Here is a 14,549-nt window from a genome sequence, read left to right on the forward strand (position 1 = left end):
TTTGAGTCTTATAAAATACCAGAGACATAGATGGTGGCTTACGTTCTTCAAACACACTCAGTACTTTTATCTTGTAAAGATGACAGAGTATTGCTAAGTTGGAGTGCAGTAGAGCATCCACTCAGGAATCATCATCCTCTCTTATTTGAGGCAGTGACACAACAGCAGAGATTTTTTTACAGCTATTTCCCATGATACCAAATGTCTCTGCACCAAGCAGGTCATGACAAGTGATAAACAGCCCTCACGAGTACATTTACGTTATCTTTGTGATCTTTTCCATGGAGTAAATCTTAGTCTGCAGACTAGATTGTACATACACTGTTCCAGGGCTCTTTCAAGAGCAGACTGGCTATATACACACCCCTGAAGGGAGGGAAAATACCCTGGAGCCTAAGCTGTGCCCATGCTTTGTCTCAGATGGGAAAAGTTGGTTTGCTCCAAACTAAAGTCCTGGAGTGAATTAATATGTATGTAATGTGGATGATCAGAACCCTGAAGTAAACTGTAACAATACATTTTCACCCTAGGGACTACAAAATGCTTCTTAGACAAAGAAAATAACAAAATATCAGAGAGTTTTGTGTTCCCTAAAGACTGAGGGTCATTTCACAATAACTCTTCAGACCCACTTTCCTGAAAGTTGGCCTTGTATCACTTTTAAGTGCCTGATAAGACCTTTGTAGCAACTGGAACACATTTACCTCAGCATCCTGTTGGTGTTTGTCTCTACAAAATATTCCTTTAAGTTAGTTCCAGCTGGCTGTGACTGGAAGGGCTGGCTCCTTGGAGGCATTTCCACAAGGAAAAATACGAGAAGAGAGAAAAATATAAACTCATTAATAATTTCATTTATTCAAGAACAGATCTCCAAAGCCATTTCTGGACTAGAGAAAGGCAGAGGAGCAAAGGAGCAAAGCTCTGAACTTCAAGAGCTCTGCTCACAGAAGAAAAATCAGAATATTGCTCGTCACTGAGGAACTAACACATGCTTCAGCTGTGAAGGAATAGGTTCTTATTTCCCCCTGGCTGTTGTCCGACTTTGGGCATGACACAAAGGCCTAAATCCACCCCAAGGTATCCAATTCAAGAACTTGTGAGATCATTTTCATGTGGAGGCCAGATGGAGCTGCAGTGGAACAGCTCCCAGGAATGAAAATTAGCAAACAAAATTAAAAAACAATGCAGTAAGATGGCATCTGAAGGTTTTGCAGCAACATCTGAAGGACATAAAGTCAAGCAGAAGAAAAAGTATTGTTGTAGCACTTCTTTTTGGAAGTGGGGATGATGTCTGGTGAGCTGGCTAGCAACAACTAACCGGTGAACATTCTTCTGGCAGTAGAAGCAAGTGGAGCCTGATCATGTTGGAGCTCACAAATAAAGGTGGGCCATAACACACCCTTAAAGAGCTAGAAATGTGCCCCTAGAAAGAAACTTGAGGGTCACAAAACTCTACAGAAGTCAGCTGCCTGAAAACGGGCCAAAGGAGATTTGTCAGGCTAGATATTTATGACAGTTTTCTTCTCATCATCAACTCACAGAAACCTAAAGGAACATGGGAAGGATGCCTCAGCTTGAATAATTAAAAAAACACAGAGTCTCTGAAGGAACCTCAAAAGACGTAGGTCATTAGGTTCAGCTCAGTCTCATACCTTAAATAAGTCATGACAAAAAGAACTGATTTGGGAAACATAGCTCAAATAACACTACAGAGTGTATATCCAGAAAAAAAAAAAAAAAAAAAGCTGAAGGTTTGTTTATATAGCAAGGTGAGTACAGATGCCAGATTGCTGTCTGTGCTCTGACTTGGCCAGAGCAAGTTATCCTCAATCTGGAAACCGCATTAGTGTTGTGGTCAAAATGGTCTGTCCTGCCTTTCAGTAAATCTTATTAGTTTAGGCATATTCCCACAAAACTGCAGCAAAGTGACTTCCAGGACTCAGATACACATGAAATGAAATGAAATGAAAACCAAATAACTCCAGGTTGTCTCAAAATAGGGTGATTGGACTGGGCCCACAATAAGCAACAAAAGAATGGAGACACTACAGGATTAGCCAAGTCTATAGGCAATCACATGGTGGGTTTTTGTATTTGACTGTTATTACAGCACGTTTACATGTGTGTTGGTCAATATTACAAAACTATTGCATAGTTTGGGTCAGAAAAAGAAAACATTTTAGTGGTCAGCAGAGTGAAATTAATACTTTTAGAGTTGGGAAAGATTCTCATACCGTCTTCTTTCAGCATTAACCTACAAATGTTTTGAATGCCTTCTTTAAAAAAAAAAAAAAATACTTTATATTTGCAGCTGTAATGTCACAAGGACCGTAATGCACCACCTGAGTGGAAGTCCTTCCAGTGCATTACATGTATAGAGTCATCCAGTCACTATTTGAGAGAGCAGGAAGAGCTGATCTCAGGTGGAGCAGGAATTTTATAATCAGAAGAGACAGTGTTTACCTGAAGTGGTGTATCAGAAACAGGAATCTCAAAAGTCAGCTTGGGAGTCAATCAGAAAAGCTACCAGCAGTATTCTCACTGCACAAATGCAAACAGGTACACCTGAGTCAAAGTATGGAAATACTATTAGGGATTATTTGCAAACATTGTTATAAGCACGAATGTCCTAATGGTAAGGATTCAGACTAAGTTGCCTAGGCTCCCTCTAAAACAAGTATCCAAACAGAATGAACTAGGTTTGGGACGTACCTGTTCCTCTGCAGTGGCCATCATGGGAGCCTAGGCTACAATCTTTGAATGAATGAACACTTTACTTACAGACACGTCTGCTATGTTCACCATTCAAGCTTTCCTGTGAACAGCACCAAAGTGATCAGGACCATGGCTGGTCACCTTCTCTTTAGTACTTCTGTCACTGCAGCCAACAAGAGAAGAAATACTGCAAAGGATTTAGTGTCTGTGGAGCTGAAACAGGATGCTACCATTGAAAGCATCCAGCTTCGGTACAGCTATTGTTGCTTCAGGACCTCATATAAGCTTGTCATTGGAGGTGGTGTTTTGTCTTAGCTACACTTGGGTTTTCAGATCCTACACACCTGTATAATTTTAATTCATTTTCAGTCTGAGGACATATTCAAAAAGTTTATATCTTAAGTCTTTACTGCAAGAAAAAGAACACTGTGCAAATCAACCTTTCCTGCAGAAAATACTTTTCCACTGGAGGAAACTGAAGAGAGTAATGTTATGGTGCTCTCCCAGTTGAATGGCTGAATGTCTTGTTTCTGGCTGCAGCCTGGAGGGCATTAAACAAGAAGCAGATGTCAGAATAGACCAGCACTTCTATTTCACAGCCAAAGCAAGTAACTAAATGCTTTAGGAAAACTGCCTTGCCGCCTCTGCTTTTGGAGCTATAGCTCTGTTTGGAATAAGAATATAGCTAATAGATGTGCCGTCTACACAACAAAGCTTTGATATCAAAGGAGCCAAGCAGAATTCATCCTTCTCAGGGCCCCCCAAAACCCTTGTGTTTCAACACAGCAGATATGTCTCTTACACCACATTTGTCTCTTTGAAAGTCTTGAAACAAAAAAGCACATTCAGATGGAAAATATTTTTTATTGATCAACTTCTTGTTCCAGACCCTCACTCCCCACCCATATTCCTGATCCCACATGAGTAATTCCACATGGTTTCAGGATTTGCCATTAATCATCTTTTTGTTGACTTTGTTTCCTTGTTACACAACAGAAACTAAGGATGTTTGACAGGAATATTCAGTGAAATAAAGGCCAAATATTTGATAATCAGTATGGTGCGTAATATTATTCTCAACTGTTGAGTATAAATACTGACATAACGGGAAAAACAAACAAACAAACAAAACAAAACACAAACAGAAAACAAAACAAAACAAAATAAACTTCAATTCTTTCCACTAAACTGTTTCCTTCCAGGCTAGATGGCTAGATTTCCACATGGCAGTTTTAAATAGCTATCAAACCAAAGACATGTACCTCCTCAAACAAATAGGAAAGTTATCTCCAAGTCAAACACAAATGTAAACACAGAAAGCAGTTGTTAGACATATTTAAGGAATATGGTCTGTCATAGTGCGATCATCAGAATGGTATCAGAAAACAAAGGAAATTACAAAGAAAGATAATGTAACAAAGCTGCAAAAACTTCCTCCATTCATTTCTCAAAAACTTTTGCTTGTGGTTTAAAAAAAAAAGGTTACAAATAACAAAATCTGAAATACTTGTTCTATAGGTACACAAGGTACTATTAAAAGTACTCATTTATAGCATATTGTATATAAAATATTAATTTAGAATGAAAACATGAACCTGAGTCTCTAAGTGATCTAAGACGTTTTTTGTTTTGAAATACTAGGAAATGAGGAATCATAATCTAGCTTCTTTTGGACATGTTAGAATAGGATTAATTTGCTAAATTCTTCACTCATGAGAATAATCTCACAGCAATTAGCAGGAACTACTAACATGAGAGATGACCAGTTTGACAAGATTTGCAAGTTACATCCAAATACAACTTGATGTTGAGAAGATACTAAGGACCTTGAGAATGTGGTGTTAACTTCAGTGCAAGGAATGCACACTCTTCAGTCTAGGGGAAAAAGAGAAGAGTAAAGATTGGCTTTTTTACTCTGAAGTGTGAGAGAGTTCATTGCATTCATATATAGTTGGAGTTAAACAAATCTAACCATTTGTCTACAACTTGTGGACTGTCACAGTCCAAACAGCACTTACATGACCAAATAAACAAAACCAAGATACTTCATTCTGAATGGTATATTCTGACAAGAGAAAAGCCAAAGACTGCCTCAAAGTGAAGATGGTACCCCCTTCTCAACTACATGTCTTGCATAACTTCTGCAAGGCTGTATCTTTTTCCCATCTTTGAACAAGGGTTTTTCAGAGCAACTCTAGTCTCCTTGGAGTTCTACATTGGTCCCACCATTTTAGGTTGCTTCTGAAAGGATATCCTTAAAGGAAGAGCATTTCTAAGAGCTCAGAGTCTACCAAATCACACATCTGTGGACTGCATTAATTACTGACTTGTTTATAACCTAGGAATAGGTGTTTTGTGAAGGATTGTGGAAATGAAAAGATGCAATGGAACAGCTGAGCAGACACATGGAATGAGTGAGAGCACAGAGAGGACTGAATCTGCCTGCAAATGTCAGGGAGAAAGCACAGGCCACGTGGTAATAATATGAACTTCATGCTCAGTAAATCTGAGATTCTTCCAGAGCTCTTAAAGGTTGTCTTGTTACTTTACAAATGTCTCACTTACACTGGTTATTTGTTTCTCTGTCTTCAGCAGAAGGCAGCTTGCTCTGATACCAGACTGCACCGTGGTGCAACAGAGAGAGAGAGCGAGCAAGAGGAGAGAGAGGACAGGAGCAAGAAATGTCTTCAGTGGGGACAAGGAAAAGAGAGAGACAGAAACCTGATATTCCTGCTGCTTAGTACAAAATTCACTCAGACATTGCTTCTGTTCATTAGAGAGAATGACTCCATGTTTTCAGGATTAACAACTCCATCAACTCTCCAAGACATTTTAGACTGTACATTGGATGGATACCTGTGTGTCATGACCTTTGCTGGGTTTCCATCATCATATGTCTGACCACGAAAACCTAAAGAAACAAGTTCAAATGTAGGTTGCCATTTTGTTTTCATTATGGTTCACACATTTATTCTCAAATTAACCGATTTGCATTATTGTTTCATTCAGAACAGAGAAGTTTTGTCTCAAATAGGTGAAATAATGTCTCAGAATGTGTGGCTACGTTAAATGGAATCCAGAAAAGTGGAAAAGAAAATTTAGGATTTTCCCCTTTCTAATGCACAACTACAGACAAAAAAACCCACAATGCATTGGAGTATAATACATTCTACATGCCAGAAAACTCTTCTTGCATCTGGGAAGAGAGCAGCTTTCATGATGGTCAGCTACACTGATTTTTTAGTAATAGAAACTGTCAGCACTGGAATCCCGGTTTTGAGTAACAAAATACCTGTTGATGATATCATGGCTCTTTTGGACACATTGATGGGGCTTGATACCTTTAACAGTGATAGTTAACAATGTGAAATTTCTATTTTACAAATATGTGTGCAGCAAATATTTTCACTATGCCATTATAAGCTTATTTCTCAGTTACTTTGACAATTTTTATAATCCAAATTGTCACAAAATATGGACAAATCTTAGGTTTAACATTTCCTTTACATTTATGTGGATTGTTTTTCCTAACATCTTAGGTTCAAACACAATAGCATCCCAGTGTAAGAATTATCACCTTCAGTGGCATTGTCTTTAAGCAACTTTCATCATCTGATTTCAAAAAGCTAGTGCTTGAGAAAACATTTTTGTTACAGAAAATAAGCATTTAAGAAAATGATAGTCCTTAGTAGTAATGCTTTTACTGTTACATTAGAACTCTTACACATGACAAGCAGTTGATGGCTCCTGATGAGTCAAAAAGAACAGAAGAATTACCTAGTTCAGTGTCCCATCTCTGACACTGACTTGTACCATCTGCCTCAGAGGGAGGTTTCAGAACACGCTCCTGGGCAGTTGACAGAGATGGAATTATCCACCCTCTAATGTGGACAGCATTATCCCAAAAATATAAAGTATGGTAGAATCCATGTACTTAATATCCTTTATACAATAGGTATGCTGATTATGTATTACAGTTCTGATATTCTTGATATGCGCACAGTTTCTCATATTTTTTTCTGAATCTCCACAGGTCAGAACAAAAATTTGTGATAAAAAAGTTCCACATTTAAATCAAATATTGTGCCCAAAAAAGTTCTTTACTCAGTTTTTGGTGTTCTACCATTTCCATTTAATAAGCAGATCCATTCTCTCCTACTATAAGGTAGAAGGGAATTCCCAGACTGCCATCTCTGGAGCCTTTCATTATGTTACGTACTTTCATCATACCATTCACATTTGTTAAAAGGAAAGTATGAGTAAGGAAGATGCATCCAGACTACATGAATCACAACACTCTGACTATTTAATTGATTCACCTTGAGTGGGCTTGTTATGAATTTTTAAGTGGAGAAGAAACCTGAACCTGCATTATGCAAGGGCTTGCACAGATAACTATGCTTAGGCTACATATTCAAGCCCCCTCCTTTTTAGTATCAGGCTTCCAAATCTGAAGCTATAGTTAACTGATGGATATTTTTAGACAACAGAGAAGATCTGTCATAGGAATCACGTTTACAATTAACTGGGAGGGGAGGTTGTTTGTGTGGGTGGGTTTGGGGAGGTGTTTTTTGGCAGTGCTCAGGTTGAGCCTTCTCTCAGCTTGACTCCTTCTAGACTTTTTAGTTCTAACCTAGCCCATCCACTCCTGCACTCTTCACCACAAAACCCAGAGCCTTAGTTCACTCTGAACTCATTATCTTCTATAACACCTTACTTACAGGGCTTGGAGATTTCGGAATATTTTGACTCCATGAGTGTATCTGAGTATACCTCAAATTGTAATAACATCTTCACCATACTCCTGCAGCAGAGGGAAGGACTACTGCCCTGTTTGCAGAGGTGGGGAATTAACAGTAGGGCTGTGCTGCAACTACTACCGTGATAGCACCATGTGCCTACTTGCCAAGGATTGTTTTTAACTAGTTACCTCATGTACTGACAGCAACGTAAATATAGGTGTGGCATGCAGAACTTGGCACAGGATGGAAAATTCTCCAAGGAAGAAGCAGCCACACAAGCTGCCCTTGCAGTAGCTAATTAAACAGTAGTTGAGGCACACGAGTCCATTGTCTGTAATGGAAGCTGAGCATATCTATTAAAAGCTCATACACAGATATCCACATTCAGTCAGGTGAATCCCACCTCAGCTCCCCAGCAAAAACACAGTTCACCTGAGATTTTCTCTTTGACACAGTCAAGACCTTTTGTTATCATTCTTACTTACCACAGTGGATATCACAAATCTGCAGTGGAACTGAATAATCTACATCTGTCCTCCAGCCCTTTTAAAAGAAAGAGTTTGGTCTTATTTCCCTTTCAGCAGAACAGTTAGCAAACATTTGTGTTGACAAAATGAGATTGCTTTATTAGTTTGCTTGAGTGACTGAATTTTAATTTTTTTTTTTTAAATAAATGCATATGGAGACAGCTAGTCAGGAGTATAGCTAGTGAGTTGCAATCACTTTAAAGTTTCTAAATGATGAAGCTAATCAGCTCTCCTTTCTTTTCCTTTCCTTTCCTTCTTTCCTTTCCTTTCCTTTCCTTTCCTTTCCTTTCCTTTCCTTTCCTTTCCTTTCCTTTCCTTTCCTTTCCTTTCCTTTCCTTTCCTTTCCTTTCCTTTCCTTTCCTTTCCTTCTTTGTGGAGAACTGTATTCTGACAGATAATGTCTTATTTACAAAAGAAACAATTTATGCAGGTAAACTTCAATTTTACCACACAATCTGATTTTTCACTAGGTAAAGAAGAATAACTCTCATTACCCAGAAGGCTCTTGCCAATCTCACTTTCATCGTGCCCCTTTCTTCCCAGCAGCAGCAAGTGAAGCTGACAAGGACCTTCCAGGGCAGGTGCTGGAGCCTCAACTCCAGCTGTCAGTCTCTCTTGCCCCAGCGTCTGCTGAGAACATTAACTCCAGAGAGGAGTAAACCTGTCAGCTTCATGCTCATTTTCCATTAATGTTGTCTTAATTAATTTCAGCTACGGAAATAGCAAGCAAAAACGTCAGAAATAATTTGCTCAGCTCTACTTTCAGGAGTGCTAATTCTAGCACACTGTGCACTTGCTCTGTTGTTTGCTGGGTGCCTGACCTTTTCCAGCTAATGTCAATTTTTAAAAAATTCAACTATGATTTACTTGGATCTTTTGATATCTTGGAACTTTTCATTACAAAGGAAAATATAATGACAGATTAACAATTTCCTGATGATATGCCTTTATCTGCCACTGACAAAGCTGCAAGATCATAGAGAGCAACTTCTCTGTTAATTAATCTCAACAAGAGGTGGTGGCAGCACATTAAGCTATAAATAATGCTCTTTGCCAAGTCAATTTGCACAGCGATCAGATTTGGCTGGGAGGAGGAAGCTGTGAGAGTGCCTGCTGGCTTGGTTTTCTTTGGGCTTTGGCTTGGTTTTTCATGGTTTTTTTTGGTGTGATAATTTGCTTATTTTGTACATAGTAGCTGGCAAAATCAAGACACACACCTGAATGCAAATTGTTGTTCCACACATTTCCCGTGACAAAGCAATTGATACAGAATCTCCCTAATGAAAAGAAAAAAATTGAAAAGTATTATTTTCCAAACCCTGGGACAATGAAAATGCATTGTGTCTCTCCAGCTCTTTGGCTTGTTTGCCAATAATACTACGTGTTCTACTGCATCAGAAAATTAATAAAATGTATATTCATTATGGAACTTTTTTTTATTTTCAGAGATATCCCCAGATCTCAGTGACCATAAGCAGCTGGTGTAGTTTTGCCAAGTGCAATATGGGCAGCAGAGTAAGAGGACTAATGTTCCCGCATTTTATGAAGCATCATAAGGCAGGATACCCTCCCCTTGTGGCTGCTCCCACCATGTTGACCAAAGAGGATCTTCACTTCTTTTTCCTGGTATACATGAGTTGAAGGAATCATCATGTCTTTACAGTTATTCTGGATTTACCATCACATTGCATGCTAAGAACAAGTTCAGCCTTGGGGTAAAATTGTCCTAAATGACTGTTCTGACACTTAACGTTGGATTGCTTACGGTTTGTCCTCAAAATAATATTAGCTACTCCACTAACAGCTATGAATCCTATACTGCTTTTTTTAGTGTGGTAAACTCCTAAAATAATTTGGGGCAAACTAGGAGAATATGTCCTTTTTCAGACATGACTGAACAGGGATTACTAGGTAGAGCATGGACATTGGTTTCTGGGAACACAAAGCTAAAACTTGATGAAAACTTTGTGTATATTGTTCGTGATGTTGAGACAGGAACTCTGTGTAATTTATACGGGCTCTCATTCTGTCACAGTAGCAGAGGACATAACAGCTTTGTACCAGAAGGAAGAAAACAGCGCTTTTTAATGCATCAGTGCCCTTCATGAAACACACACTTCAACACCTGGCTGTGATTTCTTTGTACCTCCACCATTACCCTTCTCACTTAGCAGTTCACACAGGGAACCTTTAAAACCAGGAAGTCTGAGCTCCGCAGATTTCACGTGAAATAAGCCAGTTGCAGGGAAGTGCCACTGCTACGTGTTCACTGAACAGAGCGTTTGACAACTCTCCTACTGTACAGACCTCCATCTCTGCCAGTAATGCAGCATTTCCCCAGATATCTTGCCCTACTAGGAAAGACTTCTGATAGCAGCACCAATGCCTTCTGTGCTTTGTGTTGATTAGGCGAGCAGTTTTTTCCCAGGCCTTTCCCCATGTTTATTCAGCTTTGAGATCTCCTGCAGGAGTAGTTATCATGTTCTACTTAGCATGGCCTCAGCTTGAGCAACAAAGCTCAGAGTTGGGAAACTCTACTTTTAACAGCTGCTATGTTACATTCAGCACCAGAGATGTAATGAAGACCTGAACTGATTCATTAGAAAACAAATTCAGCTTTCACTTTCCACCCCTTTGAGTGTAAGAGCCATCTACTTGTCTGTTACCCCCTGGTATGTGGACCCTGCACACTGAAAACATCAGAGCTACTTGAAAAAGTTACAGGTGCAGCATGTATCTGCATGCAGTGGCAAAGAGAGACATTCAGCTGGAATATATCCTAGAAGAGGGCAGGTGTAGGAGCTACAATGTGCTTGTGTCTTCTAAAGCACGTCACTCTGCAGCTGAGTGAAGTCAATGGGCACAGTCAGGAATAACCATAGAAATCACAACATCTGCATTTCTCAATTTACTCAAACTCCATCATATGACATAAACCTGGTCAGTGTATTAGACAGCAGGAGCACACATTTAGAGGTGAATATAAGACCACTGCGAAGCTGGCTGCTGGACCAGCAGGATGCCTTTCAGCATCGTGGTCCTAGTAGCTCCTAGGACCTGTCCTGCTAATATTCTCCTACTTGAAAAAATAATGCTATGGCCACTCTTCTGCTCTATGACCTCACTTTCCAGAGGGACCTCTCAGAAGATCACAGGTCAGGCCAACAAGGTAACTCTGGCAGGCAGGGTTGAAGGGCAAGGGCAAAGCCACAGTGCTGGACTGAAAACGTGTGAGATACAGGCTTAGTTGCAAGAGAGGAATGAGGCTCTCCTTTCATGACTAGCTGCTGCACGAAAAGAAATCTCATCCTCCCATAATATTTTCCCTCTCTGCCCCCACTTTGCTGGAAGTAGTTGTATAGTCATACAGTCAGCTGACTCAAAAAGCTAATTTGGCTGAAAACTTACTTTTTTTGTGTGTTGAGTTTGTTTCAGCAGCTGTGAGATTTAGAGTGGCTCAAGATCATCATGGATTTTATGCCTCAATTGTTACATGTCACGATGTGAGATTTGCCAGGTCAGTTGGATCAGTGACCCATATATGAAATACTAATAGTAACATTTGCTACACACATAAAACAAATACTACACCACAAAAATGATGTTAAATGAATAAATCAATAAATGAATAATATCAATAGTCACTTCCTTGGATGTGACTCATTTGACTTCAAGATCTTTATTCATTTCTCACTTCAGCGTGAGATCAGAATTAGAACTACATGCTTAAAAATTTTTCCAGTAATTGTTCCAGTATGTACATGGAAGGCTTCATTAACGCTTTCAAGCTGCAGAGTGGTAAATGGGATCATAAATGAATGTGGTTAGGTATGTTTAAAAGTCTTACAATGTTTAAGAAATAATATATACAAACCATGGAGACTGAATGGTACATCCCGATAGATTCACACGAGGCCAGTTGCGTCCTGTTACACACAAGCACCGAGAACCGTGCCTTGGTTTGAGATGTGAAGAAAACTTGTATTTGTTCTGCAACTGCAGCAGCTCTCATTTTCCAAGCTGATATTAGGGGAAAAGACTTACTTTTAGATGTACAAGGTTCATGTATAATATACTCAATTTTTATATCTAAAATAAAAGCCTCTTTCATTAGTTAAGTGCCATCAAATGATATGCAAGTAATTATTTTGATTCCCACTATTACTTTTTATACTCATAAATACTTGATCTACTGGGGATACATAGAAATATTAAGCTGTCAAATCTCTTTGCTATCATTTACAAGCTACAGTGATGTGAACATATCTCACTTGCTTAATGGAGAAGGCTCATATTTAGTGACTGATTTAAATGTTTTTCACAATTTAATATTATGTAATTAAAAAAAAATATTTACCTGGAAATTCTCCATGAGCAAATGGACATTTAACCCAGGAGCCTTGCTTAGTTGTAAACTGAAAGCAGAGAAATCAGTTAGGAAACTGAATTTTCAGTTTCAGTCTGTGGCTACAGATTTAACTAGAGATGATCAGTGCATTCCAGAAAGTTGTAGAAGATGAATTCACAGCTTTCCTGCTCTATAGTATCTTCCAACCCTAGATTTGAATTAGGCCCCCCAATTCTTCAAGTATTATTACACATACTTATTTTACAGAAACATGTAGTTCCATTGACTTAAAGTAATCTAAAATAAAACAATAATATGCCTTTATTAACCTTATGTGGCATTTTTTTCTCAAGTAGAATAATAGAAGGTACTCTGGTAAATGCAGTGTACAAATATTTTCTATTATCAAATATTAACATGGAAAAAATTATACATTGAGTGCATGCTTCAGTTTGCATTGACCTAAAACATTTTTCCTGCTTTTCTTAAGCAGAGAAAACAGAGGGGAAAATTTGACCTGTGTTCTACCTATCACTGCTGCTGCATTTCCAAGGAACCTCCTTTTTATCTAATCTTTCACATTTCCTTCATTCTTACTTCCTATTTATCAGAGCTATGAAACAAAATATTGATCCTAAGGAACATTAGCAACTCATTTTTTTTAGAGCTAGCAGAAAGAGGGCAGTTAATAGGTGTTTTAAAAAGAAATACTTTTACCTTCATGCAAAGTCTTGGGTGAGTGTCCACACGAGAATATTTAACCTGCTTGAAAAGAAAGCACTCAGCGTTAGCTAGTTTTATTAACTAGTTCCACAAAATCAATTACCTAAAATTTTCATTTTTAGATTACTGAGATAGGAACTGGTTTGTTTACATCATAAATATCACAGGAAGTTAATCACATAAAATAGTAAGAATAGAAATAATGCTACTTTGGATTACTGAATAATTTGCTTCTTTTTCTATGTAACATATCATTTTTTATAGTCAGTCTGGCCCACTAGAGGTAAATGAACTGATTCTATGGTGGCTCGTGTGCAAAATTCTGATTACACAGTCATCTTGTTTCAGTCCCTTATTTTTCATCAATGACTCAGCAGAACATTTAAACATACACCTAAAACTGTTGTTCCACCTTCAGTTCAGAATTTTTTCAATTTTCCATATCCCTATTCCAGAAAATACTTAAATATAGACTGAATTTTAGATATCCACTAAGTGACCTACAAATTGTTTATTTCTTGATTAACAACAGTTTACCCACCAAATGCTTCACCATAATAAGCCTTGTCTCATGTAAATAATTAGTACCCAAAGAAGCACTCTTACTTAAATAAACACTGTTGCTCAGGTGACTGAGCACAACACACGGTATTGTGACCAGAGTAACACCTCTTTCCTCTAACTTTTTGGAGCAGAATATAATAGATGTCATCAGATATGTCTACAATAGGGTCACAGAAGACCGTTCTGTAAGAGTCCACTCAGATATGGAGACAGCCTTGCCATCAACAGAGAAAGTCTCAGCCTAATTACAGAGAAGTGTTATATATAATAGCTTTGAGGCCTAAATCAGCACACGTGCATAGTATTAGAGTGTGAGGCATTGTGTGGATTTACTGGGGAAGCTGGCACTACCTGAGAAATCTCTGCAGTAGTCTCCAGCACACTATAGAGATGTTCTTTGGGAGTACAATAAATGCACCAAATTCAATATCAGACCTTGTAGGATTAATTAGAAAAAAAAGGGAAAAATAATTCATTCCATTAATATTCAGTCATTAAATGCAATGAGTAAATACAAGAAAGCACTCATTGTCTGTAATAAACTAACTTTGGATTGTGTTCTGGGTAATATGGCCGTTACCAGCCAAACCTCATTTTAGCTTTTTTAGGCTTTTTTTTTTCTCTGCAAGCAATGAGTTATTCTTCTTGTCAGTAGATGACAAATCCCACAGGGGCTGCTCGCATGTGTAAAATTAAATATATTTGGTTTTGCAATATCAAAGCTTTGTTGTAACCCATTAAATGGTGAATCTGAACATCCACTAAACACTTGGCCAGAAGGTCCTAATCAAAAAAGGCATTCAACTGTCTTGAGTCAGCCCTTCCCAAATCATGTCATCAGAATACTACTCATAAAGTTTCAAAAATTAAGAATTTGTATTTCATTTTATTTGCCTTTTCTGTTGTTACCTCAAATTTACTGACTTCTCT

General features: G+C 38.3%; 1 protein-coding gene across 1 annotated transcript in view; it reads right to left on the reverse strand.

Moving 5' to 3' along the window:
• Nucleotides 1-4,562: 4,562 nt before the first annotated feature.
• IL17REL (interleukin 17 receptor E like) overlaps nucleotides 4,563-14,549 on the reverse strand; it is a gene marked incomplete at its 3' end in the record, with an annotated part of 45,071 nt that continues 35,084 nt past the window's right edge. The window contains exons 11-17 of the mRNA XM_080363956.1: nucleotides 13,050-13,097; nucleotides 12,342-12,399; nucleotides 11,859-12,004; nucleotides 9,202-9,261; nucleotides 7,943-8,000; nucleotides 5,572-5,626; nucleotides 4,563-4,590 (exon numbers count right to left, since the gene is read on the reverse strand). Coding sequence (XP_080220082.1) covers nucleotides 4,563-4,590; nucleotides 5,572-5,626; nucleotides 7,943-8,000; nucleotides 9,202-9,261; nucleotides 11,859-12,004; nucleotides 12,342-12,399; nucleotides 13,050-13,097 — 453 coding nt within the window. The remainder of the gene's footprint in view (nucleotides 4,591-5,571; nucleotides 5,627-7,942; nucleotides 8,001-9,201; nucleotides 9,262-11,858; nucleotides 12,005-12,341; nucleotides 12,400-13,049; nucleotides 13,098-14,549) is intronic.

Source organism: Nesoenas mayeri, assembly GCF_963082525.1.
Source record: "Nesoenas mayeri genome assembly, chromosome: 1".
Classification (NCBI taxonomy): Eukaryota; Metazoa; Chordata; class Aves; order Columbiformes; family Columbidae; genus Nesoenas; species Nesoenas mayeri.